Here is a 17,960-nt window from a genome sequence, read left to right on the forward strand (position 1 = left end):
ACTATCTGGTGTGATGGATTCTGACTGCAGACCTTCCCAGCAATTCTTCTCATCACCATCTTTATCTCCCTCTGTGAGAAACGCTTGGTCTCCCCAACAGTCAGCACACGTGCATCTTCAGAGAATTTTTGAAGGCACAGCCTGGAAATAAAATGTCACATGAACAGAGAGATGAAAACTTGAATTGAATGAAAATCTTTTGTGTGTTAAATGATATATAGCAATGTGACTCATTGACTGAATGATACTTTGAAATTATCTACTTATTTATAAATGTAACAAAATTACTCATATTTTCTCTACACTCTGGTCGTAGGCAAAATAAATCTGCTGTGAAAGTCACCCTTTTTGTCTGATGTCAAAGATCATCAATGCGGTCTTGTCAGATACAGATGCTTCTCTAAACCACCTGACTTTACCTGGACACAATTAGCAGGGCAATAGATGTTTGCACGTACGTCTCCAAGAATAACTGCCTTACCATCACAGTTTAGTAAACCTATCAGGGACTTTATGTAGAAATCCACACCAGTCCTACATAATTAATGGCTACTATTGTTCATTTCAAAGGCATCCCTAAACTGGGGAATTCAGGGAAGCCCCAATTGATTTGTTTAGCTCAGATGTTTTACCAACCATGCTCTCTAAGATGGAATTATCTCAAATTTCCCTGCCTTTACAGCACCCCTGGATACCATTAAGGTGATTCTGTTGTCTGCTTTATATAGGTTACATTTATGCAAGAAATACATTATGAAAAGCATTATGTATTCTTAGGCAAGAAATACATTATGATTTCAATATTATGACATTATAACACAACAGTAACAACACTAATAATAATAATAATAATAACAATGACATTCTTCTGCCATGGTGCTAGATAGAATAGTTCTTAAATCATTCTGCAAATGTATGTATTTTCATTGGAACAGTTTGTTTGTAGAAACAGAAAAAGACGATGCATTTAAGAAAACACTATTTAAAGGCGTTAAACCAGTTTAAGGGCGCTTCATCAAAATTATACAATATATTACAAAGGTATGGTTGTTTTAACTTCGTAGAACTCCTTCATCAACAATTACATAGTAATTAATGCAGCATTATACCATCCCTTAGCATAAACACGGTGTACAGTGTATTACAGTTTATAACTCTTTAAAAGCATTTAACAAAACATTGCTTCCTGAACGAGTAATATAGATATAATCAACTCGTCAAAATCCTTGTTGTCTTTTATTCATCAATGAGCCAGTCTCACTCTTTTATTGGCCAATATGTGCCTCAAGGCATATCAGGCCAATGATAAGCGAATGCGATGGTTCGGAGATCAGCGATTCCCCCTTGAAGAGGACCTGTAATTGGACAGAAATCTGTCCCGTGATAGAATTCTTACGTTTCATTAGTTATTGTCTGTGTCTCTCGACTGACAGAAAACCCACCTGGTCACGTGATGCCTACATGACGTAGGTAAGAGTATCATGGCGCTGTGATGGCAAGTAATGTTAGATCACGTTTAACTTGATAACAAGCTTAAATTCACACTACGTTTTGTGTCAGGTTTTATGTCAGTAATATTATGTCCGCTAAGGTTAGAAAGTTGAGATAGGTAGACCTTGAAATGGCCACCAGTGAACCATTTGTAAAAAATTCTATTACCGGGTAATGAATAAGACCGGGACCTTAGCTAGCTGCAGTAGCATACTGCGTTGTGGAGGTTGAGTTATTATTTAATAAGCACTGATTTTATGATTTATAAGCTGCACGGGATAGCAATATACTATAGCTATTTATAATCGCTGGCCACCTCTGTATAACCTAAGCTCTGATTTAAACAGAGGGGAATAGACAGCAAACAATGCTGCTCATACCGGTCTTGTAAGCGGCGATGACACTGATAGTTGCCTATTTACCCCGATGACAATCTGCTGCTGTGCCCTGCTGGTTTATCCATACCCAGCTGTGTGTTTGCAGACAATGAGTTGATTAGCTATTGTTAGCTTGCTAGCTGAATAAGATGAAGAACCATTATGGATTTCCGTTGTGTGCGAGTTGGATTGCACTGTCGCTGGTAGAAGGTGCGCCGCTGCCCCGTTCATATGCAGGTATGTTTGATTCACATCAAACCAACTCGTTCGTTAAGTCGTTTTATGGGAAAATCTTTGGTACAATATCATGTCAACCGTTGCCAGAAAGAAAAGATATTTAACAGTTTCTGGGTACCGGAATTGTTCAGACACACAGAGCTGTTTCTGGAGGATAGCATTGTTCTGTGACGTTGTGTGGCGTCCAGTCCACATTGTTCCCGTCTGTTTGTGCCATCGCAATAATATTGATATGTCACAGCTGCTGAAATTACAATAGCTGCCTTTTTAATGAAGCACCAGTTACGTTAAAAAAAAGAGGTTAACTATTGCACAAATATTTTGTAATCTTTTTTTGTTAATTTTTTTTATTAATTCAACAAAAATGAATATGTTCTATGGATACCAAAAGGTGCGATATAAACGTGTATAAAATGGATTTGGACAGCTAGTGTACGTGTGACATCAAGTCCAAAAGCTTGTCCATATTTTGGCAATATAGCTTATCTTTCTCCCCCTGTGTTAGTAGCACTTAATTTGTATTGGCGCTTACTAACTGAGGATATCCCACATGATTAAAGGTACACCTCCACATTCTTAATCACCAACATGTTTAGATAATGTGTTTACGTCATTGAAGCAGGGTAACGAAATATGCATTCAGTCAGGTGGTTAATGCCAAGCAGTGGTTGATGATGGAGTCTGTTTTTATTAGCTCCTGCAGGTTTATAACGATGTGAATATCAAAACTAAACTTATAAATGAATACAGCAGAGTTCCCATTGTAACAGCTAGCGGATATGCTGTTTTCTGTTCATGTCCTTGGTTGACTTCCTGTGCAGTGAAGCTGCCGTGCACTGTAATCCCATAACAATGGTGAGAAGTGGGTGCTGTACTGAATCCACTTCACCTTTCCCTCCTGCTTAGTATGCTGTATTTGTCCAGCATGTTTAGAGACTACAGAAGTGTAACTCTGTTGTTCAAGACATCAACCCCAAGGGTGGGTCAATGAAACTAAAGCTTTGCATCAACTTGCGGTCGCATTTGGGACCGGGACCACTGACCGCAAGTCAGTTTGGGGGTATCTCGATATATTGTAGTTGTGTAGAGCTGTCACGATTACTACATTAATGAACGAAAATGCAGTCGTCTGTAAGTATTGCAAAGCAGAATTTTAAAATCACCACAGGATGACTGCATTGCAAATGCATTGCAAAATTGAAGACATTAAGGTTTGAAGAACTCACCCAATAATGCAAGGTTAGCCATAGATATGTGACGTGTAGCCTCTCAGAGTAGCTAGCCTAGCATGTCTGTCATCACTTTGAAATTATTTTGCATAATTTACTTTCTGCGATTCATGTATGCCAAAATTGCCACTGTATGTATTGTACTGAATGTATTGTGTGTTAGGGCCGAACTTTACTGGAAAAAGTTCACGTTGTAATTTTGAAGTTTTTGCGATAATTAGGAGTCGAAAATTAGCTATATAGCGAAGTACGACTTATTATATTATATACCAACAGACGAGAATGATTATGATGGTCTTGGAGAGCGCATTCAGAGCTCATGCAAAAGAAGCGGTGGTAAACTTTGATTTTTTTACAGTCAAACCTCCCTTATCCGGACCTTCAATATACTGGCACCTCCCTCTACCGGGCAGCTCTAAGCACGCGCTTGCGCAGATTACTTTTACACAACCAGCAGCTGTTGTAACGAGCCCCAGTCTAGGGTGAAAGGGAACGTGGAGTAAGGGAAGGACAGGGTGCGATGGACAAGGGAACACACGTGGACAAACGGGTATTGTCACGTTCGGGGACCGGCGAGCCGGGAAGCAAACGAGAACAAGCCAGGACTGACGGGCAAACGGGGTTTATTCTGAGGCTGACGGACAGACGAAGCACAGTACATGACAATACAATGCCGGATCTGGCAGACATGGGGAGACGCGGACTGATATACACAAAACTTGATAAATGGAACAGGCAACAGGTGAGAACCATCAGGGCTGAACACGAGGTAATGAGGGGGGCGTGGCACACATCGGGATCGTACGGAGCGGGATATGACAGAACCCCCCCCCAAAGGCGCGCACACCGGGCGCGCCAGAGGAGAGGCGACGGACGAGACGAACCGGGAAAACAGGACCTGGAAAACAAAACAGAACATCAACCAAAACCAGGGAACAGAACGGAGACACAGAACAAGAACAGGGACGAGACGAAAGACAAGAGGCGACACAGAACAGGGAAGGCGGACAGACAAACCAGGAAGGGAGACACAGAAGGAGAGACAGGCGGAACAAAAGGGCCAGGAGTGAACGGAGGAGACAGAGAGGGACGAGGAGCAGAGACAGGCGGGACCAACGGAAAGGGAGGAGGAACAAGGGGAGCACGAGGGAGCCCAGGCGGGCGACAGGCAGCAGCCGGAGGGGCCGCAGGGGAGAGGGAGGAGGGAGCAGGAGGGGACCACCCAGGGGCCAAGGGAACGGGACGAGGGAGTGACAGAGGGGACACGGAGGGAGCAGGAGGGAACCCCAGTGAAGGCGGGCAGGAGGGGGAAGCCGCGGCAGGCGGAGGCGCAGCCGGAGCCGGCGAAGGCGCCGTCCGACGCACAGCCGGAGCAGGGGGGCCCGGAGGCGACCGACATGGAGCCGGAGGAGGGACCGAGGACCGGCACCGAGGATCCAGGGGAGGACCCGACGGCGACCGCCGACCCCGAGCCGGAGGACCCGCAGGCGGCCCCGGAGCCCCAGCCAAGGCGAGCGAGGGCGAGCCAGGGGGCGGGGCAGGGCGGGCGGGAACCGGGCCCCACGCCTATGGCCCCGTCCCTTTCGGGACACTGACAGGCGGGGTCCTAAGGGGCGTCGGCTTTGCCGGGGTAAGGGTGAGGGAGTCAAGGCCTTCACAGAGGCAACAGGCAGGGCAGTCAGAGCCGCGGGCGTGGCCGCAGGCGGGACAGTCAGAGCCGTTGGCGTGGCCGCAGGCGGGGCAGCCGGAGCGGCGGCCTCAGGCGGGGCCGCGGGCAGAGCGGCGGCCTCAGGCGGGGCAGCCGGAGCGGCGGCCTCAGGCGGGGCAGCCGGAGCGGCGGCCTCAGGCGGGGCAGCCGGAGCGGCGGCCTCCGGCGGGGCAGCCGGAGCGGCGGGCGGAGCCGGCTGGACAGGCGAGCAGGGCTGGGCCGGCTGGACAGGCGAGCAGGGCTGGCCGGACAGGACAGGCGAGACGGGCAAGTCAGGTACGTGACCCGCAGGGGGTGCTGCAGGCAGAGCAGGGACCGCTGTAGGCTCCTCGGGCATACGGTCAGCAGGGGGCGCCTCAGCGGGCGCCACCAGCACGCGACCAGCAGGAAGTGCCGCAGCGGGCGTACGGTCAGCAGGGGGCGCCTCGGCGGGCGCCGCCAGCACGCGACCAGCAGGGGGCGCTGCAGGCAGAGCAGGGGCCACTGCAGGCGCCTCGGCGGGCGCCACCAGCACGCGGCCAACAGGGGGCGCCTCGGCGGGCGCCGCCAGCACGTGGCCAACAGGGGGCGCAACCGCGGCCGCCTCAGGCAGTGTAGGCGCCGGCAGGACAGGCAAGACGGGCAGTTCAGGTGCCGGCTGGACAGGCAGTTCAGGTGCCGGCAGGACAGGCAGTTCAGGTGCCGGCAGGACAGGCAGTTCAGGTGCCGGCAGGACAGGCAGTTCAGGTGCCGGCAGGACAGGCGAGACAGGCAGTTCCAATGCCGGCAGGACGGGCGCCGCCATCCCGTGGTCAGCAGGGGGCGTCTTGGCGGGCGTCGCCACCCCGCGGCCAGCAGGGGGCGCCTCGGTGGGCGCCGCCAGCACGCGGCCAGCAGGGGGCGCCTCGGCGGGCGCCACCAGCACGCGGCCAGCAGGGGGCGCCTCGGCGGGCGCCACCAGCACGCGGCCAGCAGGGGGCGCCTCGGCGGGCGCAGCCTCCACGCGACCAGCCACCGGGACTGCAGGCAACGCAGGCAGGACAGGCGGGTCAGATGGGACAGGCGGGTCCGGCAGGACAGGCGAGACAGGCGGGTCAGGCAGGACAGGCAGGACAGGCAGGACAGGCGGTGCCGCGGGCAGAGCGGCGGCAGCTGCAGCCGGCAGCGCAGCCGCGGGCAGACCGGCTCTAGAGACCCGGGGAATGGCGTCTCTCACCGGGCTGATCCCTTTGCCGTGCAGGCGTTCCGGCCGGTACGGATACGCCTCCCGCGGTGGCGGCAGCTCACCCGGGACGCCGAGCAGGCGGGTAGCGGCGAAGTCATCCCAGGGCAGCTGTGAGCCCTCATGCTCCCTGGCTAACTCCCAGGCGGGGAGCAGAGTGCAAGCCCCCAGGAAGAGAGACGGAGCCTCCTCCTGCTGCACTCTGTCTCTGTATTTCCGCCGCTTCTTGCCGCTTGTAGCAGAAAGCGGAGCCACCGCGAACACGTCGTCCAGGCTCCGGGCGACGCGTTCGTCTCTCCGCCGCGTGAGCCGCTCACTCAGACGGCGCATGAGTTTGCGTGCCCGCTCGAGCGGGTACTGCTGTCCAGGCGGGCGCTCTTCTGTGAGGAGGTCCGCGCCCCGGGTGGCCAGCTCCAGGGCTACAGGATCCTCCAGTACTTGCGGTTGGGAGCGCCAATACACGAAGTCTTGCAGGAGACCGAGCCGGTGGTGCTCGGTCTCCCGCGTCGTGTTGCTACAGAGATCCGGCATTCTGTCACGTTCGGGGACCGGCGAGCCGGGAAGCAAACGAGAACAAGCCAGGACTGACGGGCAAACGGGGTTTATTCTGAGGCTGACGGACAGACGAAGCACAGTACATGACAATACAATGCCGGATCTGGCAGACATGGGGAGACGCGGACTGATATACACAAAACTTGATAAATGGAACAGGCAACAGGTGAGAACCATCAGGGCTGAACACGAGGTAATGAGGGGGGCGTGGCACACATCGGGATCGTACGGAGCGGGATATGACAGGTATTTTTTTTTATATATATTTTTCTGTTTTTATTGACACGCTACGGGCACAGAACAAATAAGCCCGGTGCAAAAGGACTCAGGAGTGACTATAGCGAAAACGATAAACAAAACTCAGCTTCCGTCAAAGTCCGAGGGGCGCGCGAAGACGTTAACCAAAAACCGGGCGAGAGTTCGAAACCAAACAGCAAATAAACCCAAGCGAAAGTACAGTCATGGGAAAAGCGAAAATCAGAAATCTAATAAACTAAACAAATCATACACAGTAATATCCATCAAAGAAAAGCAAGCCAACAACAATAATCAATAAGTGAGCAGCGCTCCCGAGACGTCTTTCGGTCGGCTTTTTACTTCGGAAGACGAAAGTGATGAAAGCCGCATACAGAGCGTTATGGGCGAAGCCTGCACGTGGAGGCGAGCCGAACGTCGAATGGAGAGTGAGCTAGAGGACGAGGCTGAGGGCGGAGTCTGCACGTGGAGGCGGAGCGAACGTCAAATGGAGAACGAGCTACAGGACGAGGCTGTGGGCGGAGTCTGCACGTGCAGGCGGAGCGAACATCTAATGGAGAGCGAGCTGGAGGACGAGGCTGTGGGCGGAGTCTGCACGTGGAGGCGGAGCGAACATCTAATGGAGAGCAAGCTGGAGGACGAAGCTGTGGGCGGAGTCTGCATGTGGAGGCGAGCCGAACATCGAATGGAGAGCGAGCTAGAGGACGAGGCTGTGGGCGGAGTCTGCACGTGGAGGTGGAACGAACGTCGAATGGAGAACGAGCTACAGGACGAGGCTGTGGGCGGAGTCTGCACGTGCAGGAGGAGTGAACATCTAATGGAGAGCGAGCTGGAGGATGAGGCTGTGGGCGGAGTCTGCACGTGGAGGCGGAGCGAACATCTAATGGAGAGCAAGCTAGAGGACGAAGCTGTTGGCGGAGTCTGCACGTGGAGGTGGAACGAACGTCGAATGGAGAGCGAGCTGGTGGACGAGGCTGTGGGCGTAGTCTGCACGTGGAGGCGGAGCGAACGTCGAATGGAGGGCAAGCTAGAGGACGAAGCTGTTGGCGGAGTCTGCACATGCAGGCGGAGCGAACGTCGAGTGGGGGCGAGCTGGAGGACGAGGCTGTGGGCGGAGTCTGCACATGGAGGCGGAGCGAACGTCGAATGGGGGCGAGCTGGAGGACGAGGCTGTGGGCGGAGCTGAACTTACAGCGGCGCATAACACTGTGCAGAATCCATGGCTTCAAAAAGGAAGCGTAGTGTCATGCTCCAAAAGAAGTTTGATATTACAGAGATACGAAAAGGAAAATCACAGAGTTGTTGTAGACCATTTTGAAGTAGCTAAATCTACGGACTTAGATATGCACAGTAGGGTTAGGCAATATATAGCAAATGTTTTATCATGATACATTTTTCAAATAAGTCGTTATCAACAATTATCAGTCGGCCATTATAGGCCTGCAGCACTGCCCATTCTCCTGCACTTGTTACACTAAGCAATACACCCGCTAATGACCCACAACGTCTGCTTTCAGGTGTCTCTCAATCAGTGTATATTATTTACTATTGAGCTTGGGCATAAATGTTACTTGAGGAGGATTGATCACGCAAAACTTGACATAAGACCGTATACTGTTTTTTTTTAGCAGTATTTTAAGAGTGAGATGGTTGAATGGGGGGTGGCATAGTTGTGCAGTGGTTTGCACTGTTGTCTCACTCCTCTGGAACCTGAGTTCAAGTCTCTGCCAGGGTTCCATGTTTGTGGAGTGTGCATGTTCTCCCCATGTCGTTGTGGGGTTTCCTCCAGCTACTCCGGTTTCCCCCCCACAGTCCAAAAATATGTTGAGGCCAAATTCAGTGTGCATTGCCTGTCAGTGTGCATGTATCAGTGAATTGTGTGTGTGTGTGTGTGTGTGAGTGCACCCTGTAATGGATTGGTGCCCCATCCTGGGTTGTTCCCTGTTTTGCACCCCTAGGCTCCAAACCCACCCATGACATTGAATAGGATAAGTGGTTTCAGGAAATGTATGGATGGATGTTCAAATGTGTCTTTTCTCTGGGGGTCTAGGGGTAAGAGATGGATAGAGATTAAAATTACTTTTGATTAGAAACTTACACATACCTCTGTGCGTGGTTGAACTGGTAACAACTCTGCATTATTAATCTAGTATTTCCATCCCTTATAATTACCATGCTTCTTAATGACTGGTTTTAGATATTGATAGTTGTTAGTTTGTTAAATTGCTTTGTTACCAACTCCGAAATCCATTATTGGCTTTCTGACATGCTCTTTGTTTTTTATGCAATTTTTGGCTCCTCCCTTCATCTGAGGACAGGAAGGCCTGAATGACTGGGAAGGGGTGACGTACATGGGGGATGTTGTGGTTATGGCCCCAACATGCATTATGAAATATAAATATAAGAAGTAAATAGAAATAATTATATACAAACATACAATGTGTATGCATGCATTTGGCTTGGTTCAAGGATTTCTTTCTCTTATGTAAGTATGCATTTTACTGATCAATCTTAAAGTACTGGGTTGTTACTGCTTCACATATGACCACAGTTGTATCAGCTGTCAAATTACACCATAAGGTACCCAAAATTTCCACTCTACACTATCAGAAAAGAGAGTACCAATTTGTATCTTTGCTAGTAATTGGGGCTATAACTTCAAGGGTCTGCTAATTGTACCAGACCTGTAGATAGTACGTTTTAGTCTAATTTAAGGTACAGAAATGGACTCTGAGGAACATCCCCAAGGTATGTACAACATTAATGTACCCCCAATGGTACAAAAATGTTCCTCGTAGTCCATTTCTGTATCTTAAAAGGTACGTTTACCCTTGAAGGTACAGCCCCAGTGACAAGCAAAGGTACAAACCGGTAATCTTTTTTTTCTGACAGTGCATAAAGATACTTATGAACATCTCTCTTGGGAGAGATGTCTGTTGATGTTGATAAACACGTTTTTCATTTCCACAGCTTTAACTGGATCCATTCTAACTTGCAGCAGGGTTTAAATCAAGCTTGTGCTTTGCGTCCTTACAGAGGCGACAGCAGGTGAGCTCTGCCTGGTGGTGTCTCTGTCCTTCTGTGTGCTGGCCGCTCTCGTGGTTCTGTTAGTGAACTGCGTTACCTGCTGTGAACGTCGGGGAATTGACTTTAAGGTAAGCATCCCCTGTCAGTCTGCACATGCTTGCTCGTCATTGTAAAATCAGCACGTTAAAAGTGCTTCGACTGTTTTCGAATGGGCCCCTTTCTTGCCTTTTGATTTCATCCCCTTGTGGATATGCAGATAGTGACATCCTACTTGCTTTGTCTTAGAACCTTGTCTTTCATTTCAAAGGAATTTGAAGATAACTTTGACGACGAACTAGATTTCACCCCTCCTCCTGCTGCTGCTGGTAACCCGTCCACGCACCCTAGCTCTGAGGTTTACACCTTGGCTGTGCCCCCAATATCCCTGCCAGCGCCCCCACACCTCCAGCCTCCCCTAATTACTGGTGAGAATAGAAAAACCACACAAAGTCGTCACAGCTCTTCCATTGACTTTGCACAACATTATTGGCACCCTTGAATTTTAGATTTTTGCATGCTATGTATAATATCTTCATAAATAGAAATTAAACAACTTTTGGTCATTAGAGTATTTTAATTGGATGTCCAAAATTATACAGCAAAACGATCTCTCAACTTAAAGAAAAAGAAAATATTACCTGAACACTATTAAAAGCACTCTGGTATTCTGGTAGCACAACCATGACAATGATGACAAATATTATTTAACTCCATCTAAAATCTTCACGCACCTTTTTGCTGGTAGCTCCTCCCACTCCTCAGTTTAGCAGTAGCAAAGGAATTCAATCAGATTGAAATCAGGGCTTATGGCTGGCCAGTTTAACTAGGTACTAGCAGGTAAGCACAATGACTGGAGGAAAGTGTAAAAATTGGGCCAAAATCCTTTAGGTTCAACTTATTAATTTTCTGTCCAGAAATGTCACATTTAAGTAATTTTCACAAAAATAAAGGATATTCCTTACTCTTTTTACCAGCCTATGCCTTGTCGTTATTTCTTTCGAAAACGGTCCTGGTATTATTCATTGAAATGCAACAATTTTTCAACATTCTTCAGCTAAAATATCAGTCAATTTTGCTCTGTTTTATTGCAGAAGCCTACGAAAATTTCCTTCACTAAACTAATTTTAGATACCAAACTAAAACTTGAAAAATGAAATCCCACAATCAACGGCGGAACTTTACTGTGAAAATGAGTGAGGTCCCCAAAATGCATATCTCAAAAACTGCTAATGATAATGACTTGAAATCTTTTGTCTTTATTTGTTATAGAAACATTCTTACTTATGTAATTTAACCTGGACCAATTTTCTATTTCTAACAGTGTCCAGTGTTTCCAGTTTAACTGTTATTTTCTGCTGTTGGATGTGTTCTGGGTCATTGTCCTGCCAGACGCTCTAAACCAGGGGTATCCAACTCCAGTTCTGGAGGCCCGGAGCCCTGTGTAGCTTGGTTCTGTAGCTTGTGGTAATTAGCACAAGGAGTTGAATCAGGTGTGTTAAATGAGGGGAAACCCAAAAATGTGCAGGGCTCTGGCTGCAGTTGGACACCCCTGCTCTAAACTCTTATGGTAATTCTCTAATTCCAAGACTTTAAGGCATTCAAAGCCTCCAGCGCCAACAAAGTGACCCCATGACATTATACAACTTCGACCATTTTAATTTAGTAGACACTTTCATCCAGCACAACATATGTCTTTAGGGAGAAAGCAGGGCTAGACGGTCTCTGGAGTAACTGGTGGTTAAGGGCTTTACTCAGGCACCCAATGGTGAGATCACTCTGCAGACCACAAGCTTTGACCTTCCAATCACAGGCACCCTAACTGCTGAGCCACACACTGCTCCTTGTCCTCCCCATCAGTAGGGTGTCCCTTTCCTTACCAGCTTCATTTTACCTTTCGCCCATAAAGTCCTTCTGTATGGCATATGGAACAGGTTGAACCCATCATTCCAGATTGTTCCAGGTCTGCTTTGAATGGTACATTCATTGCATAAATTATCCAGTGTAATATAGTTATCTGGATGATCGTTCTCAATTTGCATCCAATTCAGAGTCATTTGTATGATTTTCTGAACAGTATGAATGTGCTCGGGGCTATATTCGTTTTCGATCACTGACCTCACGCACAGGTGTGAAGTCTTTATGGTAAATTGGGAGGTTGAAGAATATTTATAGTGGTTAATGGAAAATTACAGGTTTGCACAGGGACCATTTCTGTACCTTAAAGGGTACAATTGGCAGACCCTTGAAGGTACAGCCCCAGTGACAAGCAAAGGTACAAATCTTTAGAACCAGGCATGCAAAGGTGTCTGGAGCTGGAGAATTTTCATGTCTGATTGTTATGGCTTTTATGATGGCCTCAGACAGCTATTTTGTCTTCCTAACTGTCAAGTAAGAATGGCAATCAGAATTAACTGTTTTTCGTAATTAAAAACTTTAAAGTCGTAAATACTTATTCGAGGTGTTGTGCAAACCAAATTTAGGCACCATTTCAAAACCACACACAAGATAAAAATACACATGCAGACATTAATGTTCTTGAAACTGATTGTAACTATTATACATTCAAATACATGTCCAGTTAACCTTGTTTACTGTCGTTGAGATGTCAGTCGTGAATGTCACGTAGGCACGCTATTGGTTGACTGAATCTTTCATTTATACGTGACATTTTTACAGAATATAGAGTAGGCACGTGCCTACCTGGTGTGGTTGACACAATGCCACTGATACCAAGAATCTATCACCCACGAGCAGAGGTGGAGATTTAGTTTCAACCAGCCAGTTGAGTACTCTGTAACTGTGACTTTCCATACTGAACTGGTTGGTTGAAACAAAATCTTGGTCTGGATTTGTACTCTCTGGACCTGAAATCTCCACCTCTGCCCAAGAACAAAAACGTAGTTTTTCTAATCAAATGATTCGGGTGCCAATAAATGTGTTACATCAACTTTTAAGAACCTTTTTATTTTTTGTTGTTGTGCTTTTGTGCTTCAAACAGCAGTAAATATTGACCAAAGCTGGTTTATTGTCTACATCATAGGCGAAAATCAAAGGTGCCAATAATGTTGACCATGTATATATATGTGTGTGTATAATGTGTGTTTAATGTTTAATGGTTTCCACAAAAAATAATGCTCATTATTAAATTTTAGAATGGGTGCCGCTTAATTCACTTGGATAAGCAACTTTACGAACAGCAGCTGAGCAACTTGTTTCTGCATTTTGTTGAAGAAGCACATGAAGAAGTCAAAATGTAGCAGCCTGGCCTGTGTTTACTAGCGTGGGCGGCTAAGGCACAGCATTCTTTACATTAATTATATTTATAAATTTGGCAGATGTACAAGTCAGGGACAAGTGGTAATGCATTACAAGCATACAGCTGTCACAGAGCCAAGTTCTTTGCAAATAATACTGAGGTGTGAAGTGATCTACAAGTTACAGCTGCTAAAAGACCGTTAATTACCTCAGCAGTAACCCCTGCAAATGACCTGTGACGTGTCATATTTATCTATGGGGACCTGTTTAAATTTGTTATATAAACACACAATATTTGTGTTTCGTATAGAATGTAACTGCAGATCACAAACGCCTGAAAAGTGGGATTACAGAAGAATTAGTGGTTTAGCTAAACATTTTTGATAATTATATTGTGAGCTGCAGTCCGGTTACCTGTCGTGACCTGCATGAGTCACTAGTTCATGACCTGCCTGTTTCCTCTGGAATGTCACAACAGGCTCTCAGCAGATTCCAGAAAATACCACGGCAGCGTCTAGGTAACCGAAATAAGACACAATAAAGTAAGGCTGCTCCTGTAAAATGAGAACTTTATTTAACCCATGTGGTGGGAAATTTATTTATCCAGTCGCACAGAAAAAGATTAAATACATCAAAGGAATCTAAGTAAAATAAACTAAACATATGTAAATTTTGTGAATTTCTTATGTTCTTATGTTCTTAAAGGAGATTTAGTATTAAAATAATCAGAAATAATGCATTTGAAGAATGATTAACCCATGAGACCCCCTGAAAGCATCTAGTTGCAGTATCACTTATAAAGCATTTCAGTTTGGTTCCCTCTTCCTAGCTGTAACTGGGATTTTAAGAATAGGAAGCATTAACTAATCTGTTTTTTTAGTGTGAGAGAGATCCCTGAAATAGGATAGTCAATGAAAGCCTCCATAGTAACCATTGCCTAGCGATTATGGGTTACGACAATCAGCGGCGCAAACGGGAAACCCCTGTAGCGTCGGCCACAGAAAAACAGGATGTTTACAGGGAGAGCGTGCCAAATGTGCTCGCTGACGGCTTTCACATCCCTGTAAGGACGTGCGTGGACGGCTGCAGGTACTGCCAGCCGGGTAACTGTATCTTAGGCTGGACTAAATATAGCGCTTTTTTTTTTTTTTTTTTTTTTGAGCCACAACAGGGAAATGTTGTCGGCCCCTGGTGAACGAGAGGAGAAGTGGTGCGCTCTGGCAGGTGGAAGCGTGTCACCCTGTGCGATCTTGCTGGGAAATGCACGTGCAAAACCCTCGGACATGGACCGAGATTTTCTGTTTAAACCTGGCTATATGCCGCGTGGCCTGTCAGCAATGAGAGACCTCGTTTCAGATTTTTTTTCCAGGATTTACTCTAGAAAATAATTTGCATAGAGCAACAGGAGTGGTAGTGGAGGCAAAGCGAAAAGGCCGGACTGCTCTATTGAGCATTAACTAGTCTCAGAATTCCTTACCTGAATCACCTAGTTCACTGCAGTTTGGTGTTTGGACATTAGAGGCTGTCGGTTCATGTAAATGTCCTCTTGGAAATGCAGTTGGCAGCATGTAGGCTAGTTAATTAAGGAACCAGTCAGTATCTCAGGGTGGGTTCAGTTGTGGGTTTTTGTGCCAAAACATGGGAACCTGAAGACAAGGTGATTTTTTTTTTTTGTTTTGGGGGGGGGGGGGGGATCCTACAGATGGTATCAAGATGATCTAGTTGTTTGATCCTCAGTTTTACTGTAACTCATTTAATAAAATTTGAATAATGGGCAATATTACTGAGCCAAATCATGCCAGCGATTAGCGTGGCAGGTGTGCTGGTTTGCAGGTCCTTAAAGCAGGTGTCATAACAGGGTCTCTCCCAAAATGCTGCCACGACCATCCTTGCTTCTTACAGCAATGTGGAATTTTGGCACATATTGACTTTATGACCCAGTATAATATTAATAGTAATATTCAGAAGTTGTAAAATGTTCATCATAAAAATATATATAAACATTTTTAGAACACTTAAAAAAAATTATAGTTTATTTATAGATTAAGAAATTCTCATCACAACTGTACACCAAACGGTCTAATATTTGATGTGTTTGTCTGCCAAAGAGATTTCCATGTACAAAAATCACTGCGAATCCCTTTAGACCTGCCACCAAATAGTCTATTCAAAGACTTCTATTGTGAACTGCAAGCAGGTCCGTATGAAATAAAATCCTGTTTTGGGTCATTTTATCGTGCAGTTCTGTGGGGTCTGGGGACGGCCCTGGGGAATTGTGGGTGTTTTGTGTTGACATGTGAGCCAGGCTCTCGCTCTTTCAGAGGACCTTGCGGTCGTGCAGGTGGCCCGGCACAGGCTGAGCTACATCCAGGAAATCGGCACTGGATGGTTTGGAAAGGTACGTACTTCCTGTCTGGCTCTGCCTGCCTGAACACAGCTTCCATGCTGCCTTATTTTAGATCAAAATACGTCAAAAGCCTTTTTTCTTCGTTAGAGGTGCATGATACAAATGTGCATTGTTAATGTTTAAAATGTCCTTTTTAAAATGATTTTCCCCCCCTAATGAAACAAATTGTATTAATATTAAGAATTAAACACTTTGTGTGAAGCACAAATGCATATTTCTCTGTGACAAGGTTTTTATTATATGGTTAACTGAATAAGGCTTTGTGTGTTTAATGATCACTGTTCACTCATTTTTTTTTTCACTGTGTATGTTTGTTTTTAGTGTTCATATACTATGCAAAAATGAATGATTTTACACAATTGTGTTATTGAAATATTTTCTGATTTTAGTGCACTATTTTGCATCTTGATTGGAATATAAAATTTATGCTTTTCTATTATTTTACCGAATTACCATATCCCAGAATCATATGTTTAATATTTAGGTGAAATAATGTATGACAGATCTGTGACAACTGTGAAAACATTCTGATGTGTGTAAAACTGGTAAATGGGAAATAGCCTGTTTCACTGAAGAATCGATGTAGTGTTTCATTAGTGTATCTTGTTTGCATTATGTGTTACATCACATGTCTGTTGTCCTTTAAACGTGACATTTAAAAATGAAAAGTGAAGCACTGAAATAGTTGAGGGTGTTTTAGCGGAGCGCTCACGGGGGCCGGTGGGCAGTTCCCTCTGCCCTGTGTCTGTGCCCCCCCCCCCCCATCTGCTGGAGGCACGTGCCGGCCCGCGGTGCCCCCCGAGGTGATTACGCACGGTTAGAGTGACGTGGGCCTCCTTCCTGAGGCTCCTTCCTCAGGATGGAGGCCTGCCCCCAGCCCGCTAGCACCGGCTTCTGAGCCGCGACCACAACATCCTCCCTCCCGACAGTGCGCGGCCTTGTCCCTTTCCACGCTCCGCTCCGCTTGTTTGCAGGAAGTCCAGGTTTCCTGTGTGGAGTGGCGTGGGGGGGGAGGGTGGATGCTTTGGGGTATAAAAGACCCATCCTCATTTCTGCTCCTGTTTTCTCCCCCCTTATTATTGCCCCCCCCCCCACCCGAATCAGGTTCTTCTCGGGGAGCTTTGTGCAGAGCCTGTGGCCATCAGGCTCGTGGTGAAGGAGCTGAAGGCAAGCGCCGGGGTAAAGGAGCAGGATGACTTCCTGCAGCACGCGGATCCGTACCGGTGAGTCTGGCGGCGCTGACACCTCGGGACACCGGGCCGTGTCCCCATCTGCAGGTTCAGGCTGAAGGTTAACGGTCACTCTGTGTGTTTCGGCCATTTCCCAATTAAAGTTGTACAAATCTGTATATTTAGTTAATGGTAAAAGTTGATGTGCTTCTGTTCTTAAGTAGTTTGGGGAATACTTTCAATGCTATGCAGTTTTATGTCTAGGGGGAAAGCTGCTAGTTGATGAATGAATTGATTAAACGATTAATGTCAGTACACTCTCAGAAAAAAGGGTAAAAATTTGTACCTTTGCTTGTCACTGGGGCTGTACCCTTTAATTGTACCTTTTTAGGTATAGAAATGGAACATCCCAAAGGTACAATCAGCATTAATGTACCATCAATGGTACTGAAATGTTCCTCAGAGTCTGTTTCTGTACTTTAAAAGGTACAATTACCTACTGCAAAGGGTACAACTGGCAGACCCTTGAAGGTACAGCCCCAGTGACACGATACAAATTTTCACCCTTTTTTCCGAGGGTGTATTTAGCAGTACTTTTCCTAAGGTTAGTGTTTGACGGTGGTTCTTGTGTGTGAATCTTCATGGTGGGTACCCTGCCTACGTTCCCCGTCTGTAACCCAAAGCCTTCTGACACTAACAGGGTCCTGCAGCATCCTAACATCTTATGGTGCCTGGGCCAGTGTGTGGAGACCATCCCTTTCCTGTTGGTCTATGAGTGCTGCGAGCTGGTAAGTGTTATACTGTAGTTGTGGGTAATTGGCACCATCCAGTCCTCAGATTGACAGAATACATGTGTCTAATGGCACTGTATATGAAATGCGACACTGCATCTGGTAGGTGTTGGAATGTTGTGTTTGCTGGACTGGATGAATATGTAGCTTTCTGGGGACCCCAGGAAAATGATGCTGGTTTAATAATATGACATAATCACTCTGCTGCCAATCAAGGAC

General features: G+C 46.7%; 1 protein-coding gene across 2 annotated transcripts in view; it reads left to right on the top strand.

Moving 5' to 3' along the window:
- Nucleotides 1–1,465: 1,465 nt before the first annotated feature.
- The window catches only part of LOC111842555 (serine/threonine-protein kinase LMTK2-like), a 38,892-nt gene continuing 22,397 nt past the window's right edge, over nucleotides 1,466–17,960 (top strand). Inside the window, exons 1-6 of one of the 2 annotated variants that reach the window (XM_023809283.2) lie at nucleotides 1,466–2,105; nucleotides 10,090–10,208; nucleotides 10,388–10,544; nucleotides 15,696–15,772; nucleotides 16,886–17,004; nucleotides 17,651–17,738. In XM_023809283.2, coding sequence (XP_023665051.2) covers nucleotides 2,018–2,105; nucleotides 10,090–10,208; nucleotides 10,388–10,544; nucleotides 15,696–15,772; nucleotides 16,886–17,004; nucleotides 17,651–17,738 — 648 coding nt within the window. In that variant the 5' untranslated portion in view covers nucleotides 1,466–2,017. The remainder of the gene's footprint in view (nucleotides 2,106–10,089; nucleotides 10,209–10,387; nucleotides 10,545–15,695; nucleotides 15,773–16,885; nucleotides 17,005–17,650; nucleotides 17,739–17,960) is intronic. The other variant, XM_023809284.2, reaches the window with a different exon arrangement.

The sequence above is a fragment of the Paramormyrops kingsleyae genome, chromosome 5 (assembly GCF_048594095.1).
Source record: "Paramormyrops kingsleyae isolate MSU_618 chromosome 5, PKINGS_0.4, whole genome shotgun sequence".
NCBI lineage: Eukaryota > Metazoa > Chordata > Actinopteri > Osteoglossiformes > Mormyridae > Paramormyrops > Paramormyrops kingsleyae.